The sequence below is a fragment of the Pezoporus flaviventris genome, unplaced genomic scaffold (assembly GCF_033815535.1).
Source record: "Pezoporus flaviventris isolate CSIRO_AGI_PZ_B2104156 unplaced genomic scaffold, CSIRO_AGI_Pfla_v1 ptg000006l, whole genome shotgun sequence".
Taxonomy (NCBI): domain Eukaryota; kingdom Metazoa; phylum Chordata; class Aves; order Psittaciformes; family Psittacidae; genus Pezoporus; species Pezoporus flaviventris.
In genome coordinates this window covers 19,212,314-19,237,028 of record NW_026892554.1, presented here as the reverse complement: position 1 = coordinate 19,237,028, position 24,715 = coordinate 19,212,314, and the positions used below count along the sequence as shown (strand labels likewise).

The window sequence follows — 24,715 nt, the reverse complement described above, 5'->3', positions numbered from 1 at the left end:
GCTGTGCTAACTCAGTCCTGCAGTCGTTTGATCATACCCTCAGATATTCCATGCATGTTTGTTTGTGTCTCCTATTGCCATTGATTATTTTTACCTTATTCAAGCTTCACACCAAGCTGAGAGAAGAACACAAAATAGAATGATATGGATAAACAGTAATTGTAAAGTAAGCTTCACTGCCTTTGCCATGTGTCAGCTGCTGTTCTGACTGGGAGTGCAACCTGCCTGAACTGTATTTTCCAGTGAATAATATATGCACGGGGAGATCTGTCCACACGTGTTGGTCTGCACTTGCTCACTATCCGATGGAAAGTGTTCATGTGCCTTAAGATAGGCTGCCAAGGTCAATTCAGGAAAGAACTTTTTCAGTGTTTGTGTTTAGGGTTACCCTGTGAATGCCCATCAACAAAGTACCTGTTAAATATACAGATAGATATATAATTTACAAATGTAAGTGATATGTCTGTTCTGTTTATTTTCTTCCCCAGATTTGTAAGAGCAAAGCTAAGGAATCCCAGCAGTATTATCACAGCCTGTCTATCCGGCAGAGCCTGGCTATCAACTTTAACATCCAGCAGGACTGTGGCCATTTCCTTGCTGAAGTGCCAGTTCGTCTCCTTCCGTGGGAGGATGCTGATGCACCAGAGGTGGAAGAAGAAGAGCAGGAAGAAGAGGAGAAAGAGCCTGAGGAGAAGAGAGACACTCCTACCAGTCCAGAGACTCCACAGAAAGACAACTCGAGCAACCAGGGGACCATCAGCAAGCCACGCAGCCGCGTTGTGGTCATCACACGGGAGGTCCCATACTTAACAGTGGCTGACTTTGTGCGAGAATCTGCGCCCCGCCATGCAAAGAGCCCAGATTTGTATGAGAGGCAGGTCTGCCTGCTCCTGCTACAGCTGTGTCTGGGCCTGGAGCACCTGAAGCCCTACCATATCACACACTGTGATCTGCGCTTAGAGAATCTGCTGCTTGTTCATTCCAGACCAGGCGGCAGCCCTCTGAGCTCTGAGTCCATGGAACCCAGTCCCAACACTGCTTGCCCAGCCAGGTTAATAGTGAGTAATTTCTCGCAGGCCAAGCAGAAGAGTCATATGGTGGATCCTGAAGTCCTACGGGATCAGTCCCGCCTTGCTCCAGAAATCATCACTGCAACACAGTACAAAAAGTGTGATGAGTTCCAGACTGGCATCCTCATCTACGAAATGCTGCACTTACCCAACCCCTTTGATGAGAATCCAGAGCTGAAGGAGAAGGAATATACTCGTGCTGATCTCCCCAAGATTCCTTGCCGTTCCCTCTACTCTCAAGGGCTTCAACAACTTGCCAGCTGCCTGCTGAATCCCAACCCTTCGGAGAGGATCCTGATATCGGAAGCAAAGGGAATCCTTCAGTGTTTGCTTTGGGGTCCACGTGAGGACTTGTTCCACGCTCTAAGTACATCTTCCAACCCCTCACGGAGAGATGCTGTGCTTCAGAACTGGCTGGATATAAAAAGGACGCTGCTGATGATCAAGTTTGCAGAAAAGTCCTTGGACAGGGACTGTGGAGTTATTCTGGAAGACTGGCTCTGTTGTCAATACCTGGCTTTTGCCACTACAGACTCACTTCATCGCATTGTGAGAATCATGCAGCAGCACTAGTTTGTAGAGCCTGTTGCTTTTCATGAAGCACCTCCCACCTCCACCCCAGCCCTCCCTCCAGCTTGCCCTAGGGCTCACACTTCATACGAGTGTTAAGAAACAGCCTAGATATCAAAGCCAGCAACTCTGAGCAAATAGGTTCTAAGTGGAGAAATTGCATCCTGTACCCAGTATGACAGAAACTTTACCTTTTTTGCCAGGCCTGTTAGGGATTGATTATATGTACATGACTGCATTTGGACCAGACAGTATGTAACTTGATTAATATCTGGCTGAAAAGGAGAGCAAACTTTGATACCACTATTTCTACCACTGCAGTAAGCAAATTGCCCTCCTCTGCTGGTTAGCTTCTGTCATTTCTGTATGTAGCATTGGTTAGTGAATAGCAATGACCATAAGCAGAGATGGATTAGTTGTGAGATGAGTGATCCACCATGCCACAAAACACTCATTTGCTTCCATGCCACATACCACACAAAATTTGCCCTTAGCTTGGTCAGTCCCCCGCCATGTGGGTGAATCCTCTTTCCTTTGGTCTCAACTAAACAGATTCTGATCTTTCTCTTACACTTTACTCCTTCTTTTTTCCCTCCCCAGCTGTGGCTCCCCTGCTGACTGCAGCAAGTCTCAGTGGGCAGTAAGCACCTGTGCTCAGACCTCCTCCCTCCTGCTCTGACTCACTGCCTACCCATCTCCTTTCTAATCACGGAGCCCTGATTTCAACAGCACTGCCTTAATCAGACCATTACCCTTAGCTTAAGACCTCTGCATTAAAAAGCAGACTATGCACACTTTGTCTATCCCATTTCCTACATGACATTCACAAGCCTGGACTGTTGATGTACTGTAGCTATAACCATGTTTATACAAGAACAATACAACACATGGTGGGCAATTGAAATTCCCCTTCCGTCGCAAAAGGCACTAAAGCCTGACTTGAAATGGATAGGATGTACATAACCTTCTCTGACAATCACTGCTGTGAATCTGGGATAAAAATAACAGCCACCTCTTCTGGTTTATTTTGGTCTGCTCTTGTCACTTGTGCCATATTGCAAAGTGGGACTGAAATTGGCTCTGCTGGTATGTTGGCAGGAGATAGAAATGTTTAGAGCTTGTCTGTGTGTAGCTAACAGGCCACATGGAGACACTTTTACTGCAGACACAGTTCTCTGAAGGGTAAAAACAAGGGGGCAAAACCACTTGTTTAATTATTGAGGGAGCTGTTAAGTTTGGCAGCCACAACTAACAGTATCGTGATCCATTTTCCCCACAGCGGTGTTTGGCTGCTTCTCTCTTGTCTGTTGTAATGAGTGTTTTCTAAGATTGCTATAGGCAACACCCTACAAATGGAATGTTGTTAGGACAGCACAAAGAGCATTGCGGAGTTTTGGACTAGAGCAGGAACTGGGATCAGAGACAGCATTTTTAAAACTCAACCTGAAGGAGCTTTTCCCTTTGAGAGGCCACTGCTGACTTCCTTCCTTCTTCCTTCCTTCCTTCCTTCCCTGACCTCAGGGCCGTTTCCTCTGGAACCTCCGCAGCTGTACAGACAGTAGCTTTGCTCAGTCTTGCTAGGCTCTGAACCGCTTCCTGAAGCGCTCGGAAGAACTGATCTGGATGCAGGGGAAAGAGCGATACCCAATATTCTGACCTGGGTGATGGAAAGCAGACAGCCCTAGTTATGAGCCTGTGCTTCGCTCCTATGGATCTATGTGCAATTCTTGTATGTATTTTTTTAAAGCTGTACATTATAGTGTTCACTTTACACACCAGCCTTTACCTGATGCTAGATCTGCAGCCCCTTCCTTTACTTTTCCTGGCACATAAATGCACAGATATCCGTGTGTTCTTTTTATGGATTGATGTTTCATTTTAATTGTTAAAACTGTGAGGAACCAATTCACTTCAGCCTTGAAACAAATAGCCACTTTATACAGCATATGCATGCTTGGACCAGATACATGGAAACTGAACAAACAGTCCCTGCAGGCTTAAAGTCAGCAAAACTAGCTCTGGATCCACACCGTACATCTGGAGGGGCTGAAATGTCTCTATTATTCTTCTCTGGCATCTCTCAGAGCTAAGCTGAATAGTGTGTGGAAGCCTACATCGATTGTGCTGTAGTATAGACTGTCTTTGTGACCTTTCTAAAGATTTTTTCTGTTTAAACTTCTGATGATTATTCTGTTGTTTGATTCACCTGTATCAGTGAAGGATCAGGCAAGGATAAGGATAATATATTTTAATGTGATATATATATATTTTCTTTCTCTTTTTGCAAAAAGGTCAGGATGGTGGCATTGATGCAGAAAAAGAAGACAGTGCATTAAAAGCCCAAGTGCAATGTATGTAGTTGAGGTACTTCCACTACATTGGGAAAGAAAGTTTCTACACTACTGCTGAGCAGCTTGTAGGAGAACCTTTACAAAGAGTCACACACACATTCAATGCAGCCCTGCTTTATCTGGACACAGGAGGGCAATGCTCTCATAGTTTAAATACACTGAGCATGACAAGTCACTTGTGTGCTATCTACTAGCTATTAGTCACAATGTGCTGAGCTACGAGTAGGGCTTCTTGTTCTCTGTGGTCTGGTTTTGTGTTTGTTTCGTAGTGTGTGTGCACATAACTTCTCACCGAACTCATGCAGGCTGTACGAGCAATTCCTGGACCACTTGCCATTGCAGTGGGCTGAGTCCTTGAAGCCGGTAGGTGTTTCTGTGTTCCTGGACACGTGTTCTCAGTGTCACTTTCGTGTCAACATGCACATGCAAAGCTGAGTTTTGAATGTTTTACAGCCATCCGTATTTAACGCAGCTGGTCCGAAGCCTTTGTATCTCTAGCTATCTAATCTCAGTTTGTATCTTTTTGTGATGAACCAATACTCATTTTAGCTCCGCAGTATAATCAAGCATGGATAGATGTTCACTACCAATCTCTTTCTTGTGCAGCACTGGGTAAACTCTAGCAATTTGTAATGTTGTGTGTTTTTTTTTCTTTCAAAGAGAAGGAATGGTCAAAGTAGTCAAACACAATCTGGCCTGAGCTATTCCTTGGCGAGCTTGAGTCTGACTTTGCAGATACACCCATAACTGATGATTGTAACTGTGTTTGTGGTGGTTCTCCATCCTGGCAACACATAGTGCCACATAAATATAGAAGAATGTATGCGTTAAACTGATTGTAAACACATCCTAAGAATGCTACAGCATAATTGCTAAGCAAAAGGAAAAAAACCCGTTCTGTTTGTAACTGGGATCCTGTATATGGCAGGAACAAACCCCCGGCTGTGCATGTTACAACTTACTTGAATATGTGCACAGATCTTGAATTATTTGTTTTTAGCAATGTCGCACTTTCAGTTGAGCTCAAGAAATAGGAAGAGCTGCAAATCTAAGATAACAGTATTGACTGTAAATATATATTTTTCTATTAATAAAAGCTGTCATTCAAATATTTTTAACATGAACTCTAAAGATTTTTCCAGTGGAAACTAATTTCTGGGAGAATCAAATGCTTGTTTGAAGAATTACGATGAGTGGTTTCCGATCCTATTAGAGCCATTAAAACCCTCTCTAATGTTACAGAGAGAGCACAGAGATTGGATTCACAATGTTTAGTGCCTTGTCAAGAAACTCACATGTAGCTGGTCAGTTGGTGGAAATCTTATTCTTTTCATAACAGCCCTAGAAATAATACTGCCCACATTAAGATGCGAAAGACTTCCACACAATTAAATGCTGTACTTTGTATCACACGGAGCTGATCTATTCAGTGAGATTTGCTTTGCCGTTTCTGTGAATGAGTTCCTTTAGGTTGCTTGTGGTACAGCATAAACCTGAACTAACAAAATCCGGGGCTTTCAAATTTGGCATCTGCACAGGGAGAATAGTAGTGGATAACAAGTCGATGGGTCCAGACTGACCACAGCATCAAAAGAAGCCTATTGCTTTGACAATCTACTGCAGAGAGCTCAGCTTCTAGGGGATGAGGAATCTGATTAGTCTGGAAGAAGCTGTGAAGGTAAGATGTGCTACTCCTGCTATAGGTAGTGGATGTGCTGCATTCCGTACTCTGTGGTATGAAATGCAAACCTCTGTTAAAACAGGAATTCTACAAAACTGCTCCTAAGATGTTATGGAAAATGGTTTTGGTTTGTGTTTCTTAAATAGGAATTACTTATTCACTAATTACCTTTCAAACGGCAGATCTGATCTAGTCAACATGCACCACCAGGTGAATATAAAGAGGATCTACTAGTCAAAACTTCTCTACAAATTTTCAGGAGTGAGGAAATCCAGGATTTTGTTCTGGAGTGTTTGGAATATCCAAATACAGAAGCCAAATTTTCCTTCAAAACCCAGACATGATGAAATCAGTAACTCAAGCTAGGATATGTTGCTGGCCCACAGACAAGAATGCATGTAGCAATTACAGGAATGTTCCACCTTAAATCTTTATTGCTCCGCGCACCCCGGCAGCACCTACAGTGTATGAATGGATCATTCTGACATCTTAACACAGGGGAATTCCCACATGTTAGAGAGAAAAAACATATTCTTTAGATAAATCACATGTGGCAGGGTTCAGCTACTGGGAGAATTTATTCAGCAGCTTCACACTGTAGGTCCTTAACTTTAGCATCCACACAGTATTTGCTGCTGAACCAAAATGTATGTTTCTCAATCCTTGTGCTGACATGCCCCACCTAAATTAATTCTTTCCTTTGCAATAGCAATTGAATTGATGTGTAAATATAAATATAAATTAAAATTATTTAAATCAATTCTAACTTTTCTGAGGGATACAATGGAAACTGAATCAGACCTTTTCATGCACTTTCCTCTCCCCCTTTTCCCAGATGGGAATTAAGCTGTTTCTCTGGAGAAGTAGTACGTGACCATTACTCCCTGCATGCCTGGGCCATCTATTTTACTCTGATTTTGCAGAGGTAGTGCTGGTTCTGCTAAAACTCCTGTAGAGCCTAGAGCACAATCAGCCCCCTTCAGTCCATGCAGAGAGAGATGTGGTGATGCTGTAGTTACGCAGTGAGATAACATCAGAGAAGTGCAGAATAGAATTTCAAATACCTCTGTAAAATACACCTGTGGAATATTCTGTAAACAATCATCTGGATTCCAAACACTTCAAGGGAGGAATACACCAAAAATATTCTTCAAAAGAAATACTGGGGAGAACTTTCTTTAGGGCACCCTCAGCTCCAACAGGAGGAACGAGTCTTTCCCACTGCTCTGTGGCAGAGGATTTCTAGTAGATACCTGTATGGCTTGTCTTATTCACCTGGATGCAGTATTAGAAGGATGGAGATTTTGAATAGGTGTAGAATGTAACTCAGCTGCTTTCCTGTAAGTCTCCTTGCACTGGTGCTCCACTCAGCATTTAGTTGGAAACCACAGAATGCTTTCAGATCAAGCAGAGTTGCCAGTGAGAAATGAAATACTCCACTTCCCTGTACGTAAGCATTTCACCACTCGACAGAATTTGAAATTTGGTTTGTACTTCAGACTAGAAAGATTATTTTTTTTTCCATTAATCCAAGGGGAAGATTTCAGGGATTTAGAAGAGGTTGGAACATTTTTTATATGGAGGAAATATTTGTTCATATATATACATATATATATCTTTGTGCGTGTGGGCATGTTTTAATATATATATGTATGTATATGAATTTTTGTATCCCAAAAGCAGTCTTTGCCCCTTTTGCTTGAAAATATATATATTATATATTGTATATATAATATATATTTAAGAGTGTGTAAATTTGAATATGGTCATTTCATCATAACACCTCCTCCAAAATGACTCGAAACTTCTGTTTCTTTGTCCTTTGGCTTGTTGGTATTAGAAGGTTTTGCAGTTGAAATTCTTGGGTTTTTTTTCTTTGAACACTTGATTATGCTGAGCATTGAAGAACATGTGCTTGTTTTTAATCAAAGGGGAAAACTTATTTTTCCATTTGGGATTCAAAAAGCGATGGACTTTTCTAAATGGGATTTCTTGAATCCTTTCAGTAAGGGATTTGTTTGGGTTTGTTGTTTTTTTTCCATTTCGACTCCATTCTTGTGGGTAATTTGTATTTGGAATTCCTGGTTGCATTGCTTTTATCTGGTGCTTCATATCGATATTTACACATTTTTATATAAGTATATAAACTTCAAGCCTTCCTTTGTGATCAGGGGCAGTTACACTCTGGTTTGCTGTGGTACTTTGCTGTGTACTCTGTGGCATTCATGTTACTGTGTAAATAAACTAGTTTTATTACACTCAAAATCAAACCTGCAGTTGTCTCATTTTTCTCTCTTCCTAGGGAATTAGACAAAAATATGTGTTTCTGAGGAAAATGCATGTGGCAGGTTCAGCAAAAGATGAATACAGCACAAGAATAGCTGGCTGGTTTGCAGTGGGGCAGATCCAGCCTTTGGTTGACAAGACTGATGCTCAGCATCTCCTGCCTTGCCACCACAGTGGCCAGGCATCCCAGCTGCAGGGATTGCCAGTGGCTGGGCCATTGCAGCACCTCCCATATCTGGTGTTTTCTCCCGAAGCCTCACCGTGGCTGACACTTTTTTGGCTCCATCTGGACAAGTGGCAGCAGCAGCCCGAAAATAAGGTGGCCACCAGCAGCTGCTGTTGATTGAACCAGAGTCTTGTAAGGCCTTCTTGGAGAGAAGTGACACATTAATGAAAACAGAGACAGTCAAATGTCCACACTGGGGCAGCCATTATCACTAAAGGAGCTGAGCCAAAGTTAGCAGTTTCCCTAGTGTGGACAGGGCTTAAATGACCTGCTGTGAAGGAATAAAATGACTCTTAAATCAAATTTTTATATGCTGTGACAAAGCAGGATGCCTCTAAGGCAGTCGTCTGCAGAGAAATTCATTGTGTCTGATCTGTTACCTTGAAGCATACAACCTGATGGAGGAGTTGTGAAAAACAGATGGGATAATATGCATCTTCCATGATCATGCAGACACACTTCAGTGGCAGTGAGATCAAACAGCTCAATTTTGTACTCAGATTTAATAGGCAGCAGTGGTGGCTGCAGATGCTGATTTATTAGCATAGAACAGATGACACCATTTCCATCAGAGCAGTGCTGTGCTTCTGCACGACAATCGCACTGCTCACAAATACACTTAAAAGACCCCAAAACAAAACCCAGCATCCTAAGGGCACTATTCTCCCCACAGCTACAGTGGATTTGCACAGGTATGTCATCAATTAATACGATGAGAATTAGTCTAGAGAGAGTGTTAACTACCACAGGCTTTTCACATTTATCCCATAGACATTGCTCCAAAGCCTTTCAAAACCAGTTTAAGCTATTGTCCTCATCTTTTTTAAGAACACAAAGCTAACTGGCTCCAGAAATGTCACTAAATGTGCAATACATTTAGCAGCCTGACAGATAATTTGGCTTTGCCAGAGTAATCCCTGTTCACTTCAACAAAGTGCCATGGACTTAGCTCAACAGTCAGATTATGCCATTTGTCAGTGGCAATCACCGCTCTGGAGGGAAGGGATACGCAAACATAGACTGAAACCTTGTCGAGACATCATAATTGTACTAGTTTAAATAAAATCTGTTTGAAATTAATTTCGTTATGTCAGTGCAAAGCCTCTTGTGGGTGTCCTTAAGCACTCACAGACCGGCATTCTCGTTTCAGCTTGTGCCAGAAGCGGATGCCAGTGAAGCCAACAGATGCCTGGTTTCGGCTGATACAACAATGCCTGTATCAGGTTTTTCACCACCTCAGAAATTCACCTTATGGTAGACAGGCCCTCAGGATCTATGTTCTTCTGCATGAGGAACCTTTATTCTCTAGAAAATCTCCATGCATCACTTGAGCTCTGCAGGCTGATCTTTTCACCCAAGTTAATGAGCTTCCGTGCTGCCATATATGAATCACTCCTTACCCAGCAGTGGTTTTAACCAGAATCAGATAGAAGCAGCCAGCTCACAAGTCAAACATTTGCCACAATCTATCCTGCAGAGAAAGGCTGTGGTTTCCTTTCAATTCTGAGCTAAGACTCTTAGGTCTGTGAAGAAAGATGCACATTAAAATTCCACGTTGGGTCTTCAGACCTACTGCACTTCACTTGGTGCCGCTGCTGCTACTGCAGGAGGCAACTTTAGAGCCTGGTGCTGAGCCCATCCACCTGGAAGATGGAGGCAGGCTTCTTGCTATCATTTCGGTGCTTTCAAATGAGCGCAGAAGTCATTGTCTGGCAAACAGACACTGGGGGAGCCGCTGGGAAATCAGCTTGGAGACCGTGAAGCAGATCTGCATGCATCAAGTCAGAGAACTTAAAATCACAGCTATCGCATGTGCATTTTCTGTTAGCATCTCCTGCTCTCATCCCCTTGTTTTGCTGTCATTAAGGTGTTATTTTTGTCACATTGCAGCTGGCAGAGTCAGGACATGTACAGAAGCAGACGCTGGAAGTAACTGACTGTCACTTAAGGTAAAGCCACAAAACTATCACAGCTTATACTCCAAAAGGGGAAGGAATGGGAATGGGGAGGCTTTTAGTTCTTTCTGGGTATCAGCCAATAGCCCATGTTCAACAAACACATAGAAAGCTGCTTTCTCAAGCTGTTGCATGGTGGTTTAGAGGTGCTGGCATGTGTTGTGTCATTGATATCAGGCAAAGTACCTGGCTGGCCACTCTGGGGTGGAGGAGAGTCCATACCACCTGCGCAGCACCCTGCTGCCATTTAGAGACAGAGCAAGCCCAGGGACAGCATCTGGGTGCAGCAGGCCAGGGGGCAGTTACAGATCTAACGCCAGACGCTAGGGTTTGCCTGATTTCACTGAAGTCTTAATGGCCTAGATTAACTGCAGTGAAAGCAAAGATTAACCTTAAAAACCATGAAATCCCTGCAGTTTATCTGTAAGAAGCAAGCTATTAACTTTGCACCTCTCTAAAGTGCAAAGAATATAGATGTTCTTCTAAAGAAAACTGAGAATTAAATCAAGATAATAAAATTCTCCTGGTTCCTATGGGGGCACTAAATTCAAATCAAGTTACTGTTGGAAATGAGCTGGTAATCTGCCCATTTACAGCCACTACCCCAACCAGCAAAAGAAAAGGAACATCCCATAACCTGCTAGCTACTCATACAACTTCTGTTGTCCAAGGAAAAAAGTCTCCTTCTGAACTTTTACCATTTATATTAATGGAAAAAAGGTTTATGCTTTGTCACGTCAATCCCCCAGCTTACATATTTGTGTATGTATGGGAGTTACTGCTAACACTGTGACCACACACAGCTTCAAACAAGAAGGAGCAGCAGAACGTCAGGTGATGCTGTGGGATACAACATGGCAAATATAAATGTTTTAATAGCATCTATTGCTTCATGAAACCCCAAGTGCCATTGACCCTTTTGCAGCTATGAACCACTCACATCACTGCCCTGTGGCATGAAGCATCATCTCCCTGGAGGCTTCAACTTCTCCTTCCATGTAAACTGCAGAACACAGTCCCACTCTTCACTGCCATGAGACTTTTCTTTTTGTGTGTTTTTGAGGTGATACAGCTTAAACTGAGGGACTGAGGGCATCAATATCCCATTGACATGCCAGAACAGATGAAGTATCTCCAGCCCATCAGAACCCTATTTTCTTGTCCTGGGCAGACATCTCCATTCCTAGAGCTTTGACTTTGGAAAATTATGGATGTTCAGATTAGACTCTTTAGTTTATTTTTTTATTAGGAAGCAGTCTGTGTTCATCCAATTCAACATTTCCTTTGCCGGTTCTGCTTGCTTTTTCAAATAATTCAAATCCATCTGGAGTCTTTTCCAACCTCCTGCAATTTATGCTAATCTAGAACAGATTTCACTTGGTGATTAATCACTTCTTCCTGTAAATCAGCAATCAGAAACACTCAACTAACATGAGTTCTTGGGCACAATTTTGGGTCTTCTCAAACAGATTTCTACTTTCTATAGAATTTTTAGGGTTAAAAGGGTTTTCTATTTCACCACTCACCAAAAGTAAAATACAGTGTGAGTTTTGTGCTGATCCTAAGCACTTTACAAGGAGGACATAATTCCGGTGTCACAGACTCAGGAACTTAAGGAGAGCATGGCAAAGGAACGTGTTCAAGGACATTTCCCATTTGAGGGAAAAAGTATCCAAGAATCAAGGGCTTATTCAACAGTATTTCTACTTACATGCTATTGACCACTGACTCACAACTGTCCAGTATGACTTGGGAAGCTTCATCAATTAAATCCATCACAGAATGATTTTTATAGAATTCTACATTCGTTTTGTCAATGTTAATAATAGTTGCTCATATAAGAAAGCAACAAAAATATGCAGCTTCTAAGAACAAAGGAATTCAAAGCTACACCACTGGAGTAGTAGATCAAGCTGCTCTGAAATCCATTTCAGCTCCAGTATACATATAGATGGAGACTATGGTCCTCTGCCAATTCACCATCCTCTTCTGTCTCCAGGTGTGCTGTCAATGCCTCTGTTTTGCAGGAACAACTTTGCCTTGGAGCACCTCTCCCACTCAGCCCAGCCCTATTCCTGGGCATTGCTGAGCAGCCTTTCTTATGAGAAGGTCATGGGGAAAGATCCTCATGAATATGAATAGGAATCCAGAGGTCAGCTGCCTTGGCACACTGTCAGAAATGTGCTATCAGCCTGTGGGGTTCTTAAGTCCCAAATCCACTACATTATTATGCTGATGACTTCAAGCAGTCTCTACCGAAAGCTTCAAAGGCCCTTGTGTGATTAGCACATAGCGTTCATATTACTCCCAGAGGAGCTGGTCCCTTCTTAGATGGTGTATGATACCTTTCATCACCATTATCAGTGTAAAATATACTGAATGGAGCTTCAGTGAGCGCTGGGAATTTAGGCAGAGAGTAATGGCATATTAGAACATGTCAGGACACTGTAAACCTTCTTTTTGTTATTGGTAACTTGCAAAACAGCAAACTGTCAAGGCTATTTTCTTCTGCTTTAGTCAAAAGGCAGATTCTTTAACAGCTTGGGATCCCTCACACTGTGCTGGGTATCGCTCCAATACTGATGTACTGGAAAAATGCCATCTGCTGAGCAGCAGAGCACAGGCTCCATTTAGACTGATCTCTGGAGCATCAGGCGCAGCCTCAGGGGAGGCAGGTGAAAACTAACCAGTCCCAGCCTCCTCTGGAGCTCCTGGCTGACCAGAAGGGCTGTTATTACAGCAGTATTGCAAACTTGCCAAGAAGAGATAGCAGACAACAAACTACCTACTTCAGATGCATTCCCAAGATGGTATTTGTAAGAAAATGAGAGATGCCGCACAGCCCCCTCAAAGTAAGTCCCTGTCAGCCTCTTGAGCACTGCCAGACCTGGCAGCTCTCAGTCTCCTGAGAACTGGGTCCTTGTGACATAAGGCAGCTGGGGATGATTAGAGAACTGGCCAGTGAGCCTGACTAGGGACTTCCCCACAAGCCAGTATGAAGCAGTTGCAGAGCTGCTCCACATTGCTTTATGTACAACCTGGATTTAGCTGCACATCAGTTTTCTTGCCAGCCCAGAGAAGGTTGCAGATGATGCAGCCAGAGTTAAGTGGAGCTATGCCAGCTTATACCACTAAGTATCTAACCTATAAATCCCATTAGTAAGTTTAAATAAGTCTAAGAGGAAATGATGGTAGATTTACCATAGACCTCATTCTTTTTGGAGTTCTGTCAAATACTCCCCACTGGGCTGAGCCTGTCGCCCATGGCTGACGCCACTGGCTGTGCATCTTGGAAGCTTGTACCAATAACAGCCACTAGCAGAAAAGACTTTTCCATGATAACGTCTTTAACATTATGTGTCTTTGTAAGGCTCTCTTCTCTTCTTTTCTCTTTTCCCTCTTTGTATTTTTATTTTTTTCTCCTTTGATTCTTTTCCAAATTTTCCCTGATAGTTATTAACTAAATGCCAACACACTGTGTAGTTTGTAATCAGATTATCTGCTAATACCTGCCTAAAGCAGTCAACATTGATTAAAAGAAAAGATGGCCATTATGTTATTTTTAATACAAATGATTTGGGTCCCGAGGCTGACATTGAATTAAGGGAGAGAACAAATTAATGAGGGATTGAATTAAATTAGAAACATTTCATTGCAGTACTTCCTAGCTCTCCAAACTGCCAAAAGAAGACAGTGGTATGGCTGTGAATTTATGTTATCCCATGAAAAGGTACGAAAACCAGCTTGTTTTAACTGCATATGGGAAGTGAGCCTGATCATGGATAGAGCTAGATAAGTGCTCAAAATCTGCAGCAGTAGCGAAAGGAGCTATAATGCAATCTCAAAAGATTCTATCTGAGTATTAGCCTGAAGGTCACTGCTAATTTCTCATTTCACACAATATAGGCGAGATTTCCCCCACACCCTCCCACACACACATGTGGACAGGACAGCTATGACAGAGAATTAGGGATGTGGCTGCACTCAGTCCCTGCACACAAAGCTGCATGCCACAGTCTGAATGCAGACAAATTTAACACAGTCATCCAGTTACTAAGATTGCTTTTAAATCATTTTATCTTTCTGTGCTTCCTAAAATGCCTTAATGAGGGGTCTGACATGAAAACACTTCACTGGTTTCTAATTTAGATGCATTTATTAGTTTTAAATAGCACAGGGAATGAAGATTTCAAGCTTGCTCTTTAGAGGGAGCGATCAGTGGGCTCAGGACATTGTCTGGACTGCACTGAGCACCTCAGTTTTAAAAGTGGGTCTTTCAAATCCTGCTTCTGATCCTACTAATCATCAACAATCCCATTGCTGTTCCTGCCCTGAACCTGATTTCAGCACAGAAGTGTTTGTGCTGCACTGTGTTTCAGTCATTTTAGTGAGATTCTAAACTGCTTTGGAGAACTGCTTTAACTGACTTCGATTGATTGTTTATTATCCCCCGATCATAAATGCTAATTACATAGCTGAGATGGGCTTGTCTTTATTGCCATACTGTCACATAGAAATGTAGAAAATTAATTTTTTTATGATTTCAATCAATTTCCTTTGTACAGTGATTGCAGAGAAAAGATTATTCCTTCCAGTGCGGTTAAATGCGAGAGCCTGCTTTACAAAAGCAACCAAATCAAGAGAAAAATCTTGGCATCCTGAAGTTGTGACCTAATTCTATCCTTCACTGCATTTCCTCCTCTCTCCAAAACATCGTAAGTTCAAAACAGCTGCCCTTCTACAGAACAGGTCTCTCCACTCAAATAGGTCACTTAAAGAATAAAGGCCAGAACTGTGCATAACCTTCTGAAACACAAACCAGCCACAGTCCTTACCCAAGCAGTGCGTGGCTGGGCTCTGGAATGCTTTACATGTCTGGCACAGGCCTCCCTTGTGGTAAATGCAGCTGTGTTTTACATCAAAGATTGACTTTTCCTGATGATTTGAGAAATGAATTGCAATTAATCAGGACAAAGGCCCAAGTTCAGTGTGCAACTCACTGGACTGCAGCCTCAGAGAATCGCCCTGCATGTGGCAGACCTCTGGCATGGCAGCTTGCATGCGCAAGGAGGCTCCATTCTGGATGGAGATGGGCATTTCACAGAGGTGCATCTTTGTGCGGGGAGGTCTGAATGTAAATTAAGGTAGCTCTGCTGAAGACCACAGAGCTATGCTGATCCAAGCCGTCTCAGAACCCTGTTCATGGCACGCAGATGAAAGATATGAATGTAGCAGCTGTAACATGAGCTGAATATGTCAGATGGTAAAACAGCATGGCCATGAGCATAGGAACCCCTGGGTGGTTTAGTGATTTAACTATAAAACCTCAGAAATTACAAGCTCTTAAGAAAAAGGCAGCAGATCCCAGTAAAGTGATCCAACAGTGGGACCCACAGCTCCAAGTTCAGTGTCTGGCCATCCTGCAGCCAGTTGCCTCAGCAGCTATATCACACAAAGTGAGGTGAGCAAAGGATCTGCAACAAGCAGGATGCTTGCTGTGAACAGAAGGCTTCACATGCTCCATGTCAGTATTGCATTGTCCCAGTGTTCTGAATTGGGATAGAATGGAAAAAGGTAAGAAATGCAACCTGACCAGATAGGCTGGCACTGCCTTCCTTACAGGGTCACTAAACTGCATCTGTTCTCAACACTGACCTGCCACTTTCCATAAGGTGTGGATAAAAGCAGATGCTTGTCACCCTCAAGAAAAGAAGAACAGGATTCCTGTCCCTTTGTACCACTCAGGTTATTGGGAACATTAGGACTCCAGCTGTCAACAAGAGAAAAAGAGAACAAAGATTTATTGGGCAAATCCAGCGTGCTCAGGACTGTCCTTGTAAGTATATTTCAAAGGGGCTGTTTTATTACAGTTGGGAATCTCTAAATTTGATCTTTTGCCTCTGTCTTCACTGGGTTTAATTATTTTTTTAGCAAAATTAACCAATAACAGTAGCATGGCACGTTCTCCCTATTGCTTATACATAACGTATTTCAAAAGCCTACACTAATGTACTCTGTGTCTTTCACTACAGAGAAGTTCCCAAGGGACTAAGCCAATAAAAAATGAAAGTGAAAACATGAGTTTTCAAATAATGAAATATAGATTTCATCAATGGTTAACACAGCTACTGACTTTGGTGTTTACAATGTGGTTCACCCCTTTCTGCATTAAATCTTAGCATAAAGCTATATTTTAACATTCAGCAAGTTCTCTACCCTTCCAAAATATCCTCACAGCCTCCTTGCAGGCTTCACAGCCATGCAAGTTGACATATGTCAAGCCAGGTTGCTTCATCAGAAAGCAAAGGACTTTGGACACTGTGGGAGGAAGATTTTATACGATGCAGCTTCGCAGGCAAATGAGTGAGCTCTGATCCTCATCCCTCCCTTACTGCTACAGCAGAACAGGTCATCAGATAAGATGCTGACTCTCAACTCTTTCTCATCTTCAATATTGACTGATTTTGTAACCAGCTCAGTGCACTGTGCCAAATTAAAAGACACTGTTCTCTAAAGAATTAAGAAAACTGCTACATGAAACAAATTAAATGAGCCTCAGTGACAGCATTTCATTCCTGAAGCATTTGTGTGACTACTGCTGGAGGAAGAACTTCATATGCTGTATCGAGACACAGACACAGGATGTTTCTGCTAAGCCCATGGGCTGTTCTACTGAAACAAAGATCTATTTTCTTCAGTGGTAAGGAGACTCATGTAAGTGATTCAGAGATCCACAGCTGCTGAGGTAATTGCCTGAGATGTGTGGGATATACAGGATTTATGAGTTAAAAACATGATGTTCCAGTCAATTACCTTGGGTTTAAGATGAAATAGAACTGTACTGCAATCAATGATACTATGGTGTAACACACTGGAGAATTAAGCTCTGAATCTTTTTACCTGCTCTTTGCTTACAGGAAAACTAAAACCTCTTGGAGTCTGTTCCTGTGACAAGGTTGCTCAAAGTCCATGTATCCACAAATAGTTAAGGCACCCAAGGATGATGCTTACAAATGGATAATCCAGTCCATTGGCTCTGTGGAAGCAAACCAACAACCACTGCCCTACACCATGCACACCTACAGCAAAGTGCCCATCCAGACAGACTTCTCCTGTGTTTGTCCTGTAGCACAGTGAATGTGACATTATGTGCAACAGCTGCGGCACAGGGGACAGACCGGAGCAGTGGGCAGCAGCAGTGAAAGGCACAGGATGAATTGCTGTCTCAGCCAGGCAGGAAGACGGGCAGCCAAGAAAGGCAAGGTGCCAGATAATGATCTGTGTGCTTGCTGACGGCTACCAAGACTGGGACTTTGCCTGTGGAGCCCTTCCCAGATAAAAGGAAAGCATGACTACATAGTAAGACTTGAGGAGGAGGCCATAAGCAGCAACAAATCCTCCTGCTCCTCTGCACAAATAATGATGACAACAGCCAAAGCCTGGAAAACAGGAATGAAGGCATATTTCTGTGTTTCTGAAGAAGTTGTAAGAACATAAGGAGCAGGTCTGCTGGGGGATATCAACTGACTTGCTGTGGCAAGGTACATAAATCCCTGCTTTGGGATCCTGCTGTGCATAAGTCACCAGATGGTGCTGTACATACAGACTTGAACGTTCTTTATCTTAATGTGGGAACACGTATGGCCTTTGTTATTTTTGTGAAGCCTTTCCTTTAAAGTTTAATTTGCATCTTACTCTTTCCATCTCAAATCATGTTTTGGTTGAGCAAACAGTCTTACGGTTGGGATTTTTGAAGAGGAATTTACAAGCATGATATTTGCAGCCAGGTCTGCAGAAAGCATGAGACAAATGCATAAGGTGCACTAAGAAAACATTTTGTCATGTAATTTTTAAACCATGTATTTTTTCTGCAATGGGAAAGGCATATGCAAAGCCTGCAAATCTTCTGCCTCACAGTGGGTAAGTGACATCATCCATAAAACTGGTACCATGTAATAAACTGGTACCATGGTGAGGACTAAATACTAATAAGGTAGTAGGCTTTTCAGATTAAAATAACTACAGCATAGCAAAGCATCCTTATCTATTATTAATATAATGCCAATTGTAACCATCTCCTACTCATCTTCCCTCTGAATTGCTATAACCACCCTGCTTCAACTAAGCAATACTTGTAAGACACTCAGCAGAAATATTCAGAATATGGATTCCTCTTTTTCTCCTCTGTCACCCTTTAAAAAGGATTCACCTCATTAAAATGTGCTTTAGAAGTCACGAGCACCACGGCTTTGACTATCAGGACAGCAAATGTCTTGGAGCACCGATTTGACGGTCCCCTTGGAACGTTGGCAATGTCCGGTAGATGGCAGCAAACAGCACTCCAGGGAGCTGGAGCACCTCGAGGTGACAGCCTGAGAGCTGCTCCAGCGGCCCCAGTGCTGGCAATTATATGGGGTTTTATCTTCTACCCTGAATGAAATAAGCTCATTTATTTGGTTCCTTGCAGGGAGGCAGCGAGAACAAAGCCGCAGGGGACCTTCACAATGCTGCACTCAACCGATGAGTGACATGGTAAAAATATAGTAGCACTTTCACTCGCCCTTTTCATCAAATTTGGAATGATCTGAATCATTTATTTCCCCAAATGAAGGCTATCACTATAGGTCCTTTTGCATAAATCAAGAAGGCCATTAAAAATAGTTTCAGGAGGAGAGCAATTTGTTATGAAATGAAGGTCAATCTCATTAGATCACTGTAGCAGCTATCCTAATAACATCCTGGCAGAAATGAGGTATCTCATTACAGAAGTTGTATTTTGCTTGAAATATTACATTGTCATTAAGTGAGCACTAAAACACACATAATATTGGGTGACATAAAGTATTCCCCTGAAAAACTGGCCTACACAGAGGTGCTAAGTCAATAATGAGGACACTACATTAAGCTTAACTTTTTCTGTTTTTTTTCTAGCTGGATTCACCTGCTCGATACCAGTTTGTTTTGTTCCTACTTCAGGACACTGAGCCACACTTGGCTTGCTAGAATTATACAGAGGGATGATTTCAGACTGCAACTCAGCTACCTGTAACTGATAAGGAAGATGTTTAATTTTCCTTGGAACAGTTGAAGAGGGAGGACTAAGTCCCATCAGCTGGGAAACACCAAAATTTAGATGGAAAAAGGGACGTTTACAGAGTACAGAAGTGAACATTGGTTTTATAAATACAAAAGAAGGAGTTACTTTCCCTTTAATTATCCATACTCATGTGGAAAGTACCAAGTGTGGTTTTACAGATTACTCTACTGGAACCACAGCTGAATATAGGGATGTGTTTAAACACAGCTCTGGAGCTATGTCATGGCATTTAACACCTGGCAGGATTATGTTGAGGATCTACTCCAAGCTAGTCGATGATAACCATAAAGGTATCACCCTGATCACTCCAAGTGGGATAGGCAGAATACCCAAGGGAGGGTGCTCAACAGGTACAGCAGTCCTGCTTTCCAGAAACTCCAGACCTCCTAGGTGTCAACTAAAGACTCAAAACATACCTGTGAGGTACACCAAAAGCCTTGAGAAATCATGCAGAAATCAGAAAATGAGGTTACATGAATTTCCCAGTACCAAGAAGTGAATCCAGGCAAGGTTCTTCATGCATGGAGTATGTGCTTTAACGGCAATACCCTCTTTCCTCTCAGTATAATAGGATTAACCATTAGTAAACTGCAAAGATTGTTGTTAAATGGTGTGTGTGCAAACACAGATGCTAGATCTTAGAGCAGCCCACAATGGCTACAGATGGCACCAAGAGAACAGTTTGGTAATGCTGTTTTGCAGCAGTAAAGGCAGCCCTGCTAACTAGTTTGTGCCTAGAGCTTGGGGGTTTTAGGGGGGTTGGGTGTAGGGTTTAAGATTTATCAGTTTTCCAAAGATAGAGAAATACCATTTATGAGAATGACATATTTTAATATCTTTTTCAAAAGCACTTCACTGCAGACTCTACAATGAACTCTGACAACAGTACCTACTGTCTGAGGCAGGGAGGCTGCACAGCACCTTACAGAGATGCCCAAATTCCCTCTGTTCCCCGAGCCATGCCCCTGGGGTGTACATAACCAAAAGGAAGTCATCATACCCATCGTGTAATGGGGACACAGGGACATGCATGTTGGATGATGTGCCCATGCAGTGCTTCTACAGGCCAAAGTGTAAGGAAGCCTATTTATCCTGCCTGTCACTGACTCACTGTCTTACCTTTACACCAGCTTTATAACCTTCTGTTTTCTTTGGGAAACACTTTCTTAGTAGGTAAAAAACTTAAATAGCCAGGGTGAGAGAGTCATGAGTTGGATTGAAGTGAAGGCTGTAAAAGAGAAAAGGCAATACAGAATATGTGCAAGGAACAGACATGGCACAGTACAAACGGCACAAAAGCTTACAGAAGATGACCTTAACAGCTGAATTTTGAACCAGAATCGAACAGCACATGATGATGGTTTATATGGTATCTGTTTACAGCATATTAAATTCATACAAGTGGAAATGATTTGACAGACTGTATGTCTTTCATCATTCTTGAGTGATGTGGGTTTAGTTAATAGCAGTAAGTGCACTGGAAATCTGTAAGAAATCATGCACACCTTTGGCTGAGAGTTGCAGGGAACAATAATGGTTTAGATTCAGGAGAGCTCATCTGGCCAAACACCTAAACTGCTCATTCAGGGTCCTCTATGCTCAGTGGATTGAAAGGTATCCCTTAAGGATGTGATCCATTTAATCCCAAATACATTCTTTAGGATGGGATGAACCATCCATTCATTTTCCACTGATTACAGAAGCAATGTGGGGAGGCAGCCTACACTGCCAGTCAAGACTAGACAGAAACTGAATATCAGGTAACATGAAACGCATTCCAGGTTCTTGAAAGAAAGTGAAGTCTGAGAAGCATTTGTGCTTGCCCACTGTTCATTTCTACCTATGCATGGCCCCGATGGGTGGGCTGTTGCACATTCTCTTGGGGAACGTTCAGTGAACAGACTGGGGAAAAATCCAGGGTAAAAATACAACCTTTTTTTCTCGAGTTGTTTTTCTTTTTTTTACCATAATCTGCTCCTGCCTCTTGGTCGCCATGGTTACTCAAATACTTATACTGGTAACTTTGTTACTGCCACGGGAAGAAGGGTTAGGGAGAAGCTAGCAGAAGGCTGCTGAAGCTGACAGTGCTGCAGAGAGGGAAATCCCACCAAACTGTGCTCTGAGATTTCACAAACCTTTCCTTTGCAGCAGTTCTGATTTAAGAAGTCCCCATCCCCCAGTCACTGCAGCAGCACCCAGCTCTTTGTGAGTAAAAAAGCATCACCCTACCCTCTCTTCAAATAGGTGCCCTGGCCCAACTGGAAAGGGAGTGGGGCAGTGCGGGGACAGGAGCACACGCCCGCAGGTGTGGAGACAGAAGGGCTTTGTTAGCAGGCTCTGCTGCCAAAGGACAAGTCATGTCACACTGAAGCCATTTTCCAGGATATAGATCCTGAAAAATGAGTCAACTGGAGCTGGAAGAGAGCTCACACAGAAGATGTAATGTTGGGGGAGTGTGGAGGGAGAAAGTGCTATTTGTAGTTTGGTGTTGAAGACTCCAAAGAACAGAAGGGACGGTGCTGTGATTTCTCCCTTTTCCACACAGCATGAAATGGATCAACTGCATAGATTCAGTTGCTCTCCAGCATTAGAAAAGACTTTGCAGACAACCTGCACCTACTTCTTAATATAAACAAAGTTAGCGTGCCTCTGGGGAAGCTGTCAATAGCAGTGACATGTTTTTAATTGGATTTTTTTCATATCTTGCTTTTTGACTATACTACTCCATTACATCTGTATGCAGAATCTTTCAGATTCTCACATCAGGCTTTTAGCTTCAAACTGTAGTGCTTCTCAAATCTGAAAGGTCTCCCTCCAGCATGCCAGCACTTACCATGACACCCCAATGCCTGTTATCAAATGCATGTTAGGATACACCATCTTAGAGCATACAAACATTCTGCATGTCATCCAGTGAGCAAGAATGTATTATTACACAATTAGTTCATTAAAATTATATTTAAATGATGCATATATATGTGTGCATGTTTTTATTATTGAAAATTATATTTTATGTAGGCCAAGTCAAATGATAGCTGATATAAAGAAAATAAGGTAATCTCAACCTTCTTTTTCCACTCAGTCTCGAATGGTGCTCCTGGTTCCTTCTATATGCCTTCTACAGCAATAAAAAGGACCTTGCTTCCAACATTTGATCATCACCTGATCATCACTAATAATCGGGTTTACAATACCCTGTCAGATGCAGGCTCTCATTAGCTAACTGTACTTCCAAACGATGAATGAAAAGATTGATTAGAAAAATGTTTGTCAGGTCACTTTACTATACATCCTTCAATGTTCACGGACCTTTCCAGTCTATTACATTTCAAAGAAGCTTATGATTACCTACTCAGGAGCTGTTGAAAAGCTGGAGGTTCCTGATCCATTCAAATGGAGTTAACTCATTTCTATTACATTTACTATTGTTTGTCTCAAGAGCAAGCAATTTTACTTTTCCAATGCATGCTTGCAAATGGAAATTATCACTGCTGAGCTATTGTCTGTCTACAGGCCTGCCTAGATAAGTCATTTGCAACAGCCTAGACTCAAATGCATCAATACAAAGTGCGCTGTGCCCACAGAATTTAATTCCCAGTGTTTATATAACAAACGGAGAGTTGAATCAGGCATAATTAAACTGAAGGGCAAACTACATTACAAGTGTATCTGCTGGCACACTTGCCTCCGCACTTCCAAGTCTGCAGAACTTCTCAAGCCACTTACCTTAACCAGCCATTCAGTGCAGTCTGTGCCATGGTGGTGTCTTACATAATTACTAAAGATGCCTCTGAGTCCACAAATGGTGCAGTCAGTATCTTGCTAACACACTTGCATTCTGTATTTGAGAACTTTGGGCCTCTCTTGCCCCACACCTGTCCTTAGTGTTCTGATCTTCTCGCTGTCTCATAAGAAGTGGAAGTGCACGATATCCTTGTCTACATTTCTGGTACACATTTCTGAAGATACTGCTATGATGATAGTCACAAGCTAAATGTTGTGAAATGTGGGATAAACACTCTTTGAAGAATTTCAAAGAGGCTTAAACTGTATTAAAGACAAAAGCACATCTCAGCAGCCAAGCTACCTGTCCACATCAAGCAAGGCGGGGAAGATCTAAGCAGCAAAGCTTTGCTGGAGACAGTTCAGTCCAATTCAGCCAAGCCAGCTATTGAAACTGCAGCCAGTTTTCAAACTACTTGTTACAACCTGCTTCTAGCATGCCTTGCTCACCGCTCTCCTGGGAACTGCACTGCCTATCCTCAGTTCAGCAAGCCATCCCTCCTCCTCTACCTGTGCAGGCAGAGAGCTAGAATTTCCTGCCTGTGTTCCCATAAGGGAGGAGGGACAGTTTCTGACTGGCATGCCATGCATGGTACGAGATGACAGCACAGGCTAACACCTTATTCCAGAGAGAGTGTGGATTTGAAGTTACAGGGACTGATAATACCCAAAACTTCTGCATGTGTTCCCCAAAGACCCAAGAGTATCCCTCTGCACAAAAACCTGACAAAAACCCCGACAAAGACCCCACACTGGCACCCAGCATCAGCCAGCTTTCTGTGCATGAGAGCAGCAAGACAGCACCGCAAAGAAGAATGCCAAGCACTGTTATATTTGCTTTTCTCCAGGAGCCATGCTGAGATGAACACTTGGCATTATCTTTTCCTTGGTGCTTGATGTTACTGTCATGGGAGCCTAGACCACACAATCCCTCTGCCCATTCAAAGGACTGGCTGCAGTCTCCCCATTCCTCCTCTCTCCCCGACACCTTTGCCATCCTCCCCATGAACCCCTGTTGGTCCCACATGTATAAAGCTCCAACCCCATCCCAGGCCATGCGTAACAGCACTTTTCTCCTCTCCAAGCATAAAGTCCTAGCCTTTTATTGCACCCTTTTCATCATTCTCAGTTATCAAAGCTAGGTACAAAAAAGAAACCAAAGACTGTTTAGTGAACACCCATTCCTATGAATCTGTAACAAAATACATACAGTGTTGTGAAAGTAGAGAAAATTCCTATAGAAAATCAGAGCAGGCTGCTAGGTTTGCCAAATTCAACACTGAAATTGCACAACAGCATTGTCGTACAAAAATCTAAGAGCTTTTAAATATCATTATTAATCCTTTTTTCTATCAAACTCCTTTTAGAAAGCCTTTTTTTTCTATCAACTCATAGTGGCATTTTTGATAGCATAATCTATATACACTTAAAATACCGTATGTCACGGAATTGTAATACGTAAGGCACAAAGAGCACATCAGAAAGCAGAAATTACAAGGCTCTAAATGCCACATATTGAGTGCAGAACATTAATAGTGCAGACAACTTTGAGAATATCTTCTGGGTCCGTAAGTCCATTTTCGTGACAGAAAATGGCCTGATAACACTGGGAAGATTGGGAAGTTTTATCCATGAGCATATAAGGCCTTGAAAGCTGAAAAAAAAGACTTAGTATCTCCATGGTATCGAGGAACTG

At 42.5% G+C, this 24,715-nt stretch overlaps 2 protein-coding genes and 2 long non-coding RNA genes across 10 annotated transcripts in view; 3 read left to right on the top strand and 1 right to left on the bottom strand.

Annotated features, from left to right (window-relative positions):
• PEAK1 (pseudopodium enriched atypical kinase 1) overlaps positions 1–7,942 on the top strand; it is a 113,982-nt gene extending 106,040 nt beyond the window's left edge. For all 6 annotated transcript variants that reach the window (XM_061447288.1, XM_061447284.1, XM_061447287.1 and 3 more), the window contains one exon: positions 489–7,942. In XM_061447288.1, coding sequence (XP_061303272.1) covers positions 489–1,643 — 1,155 coding nt within the window. In that variant the 3' untranslated portion in view covers positions 1,644–7,942. The remainder of the gene's footprint in view (positions 1–488) is intronic.
• PSTPIP1 (proline-serine-threonine phosphatase interacting protein 1) overlaps positions 1–24,715 on the bottom strand; it is a 469,822-nt gene that overhangs the window by 356,581 nt on the left and 88,526 nt on the right. The gene's annotated exons all lie outside the window — the stretch shown is intronic.
• Positions 8,996–17,180, top strand: LOC133266129 (uncharacterized). Of its 2 annotated transcripts, none has more exons than XR_009742258.1 (3): positions 8,996–10,133; positions 16,721–16,853; positions 17,057–17,180. It is a non-coding gene; the product is annotated as an uncharacterized LOC133266129 (long non-coding RNA). The 2 variants fall into 2 exon arrangements; XR_009742257.1 differs by lacking the exon at positions 8,996–10,133 and adding an exon at positions 14,715–14,854.
• Positions 17,889–22,300, top strand: LOC133265697 (uncharacterized). The gene is made up of 2 exons (XR_009742087.1): positions 17,889–18,671; positions 21,481–22,300. It is a non-coding gene; the product is annotated as an uncharacterized LOC133265697 (long non-coding RNA).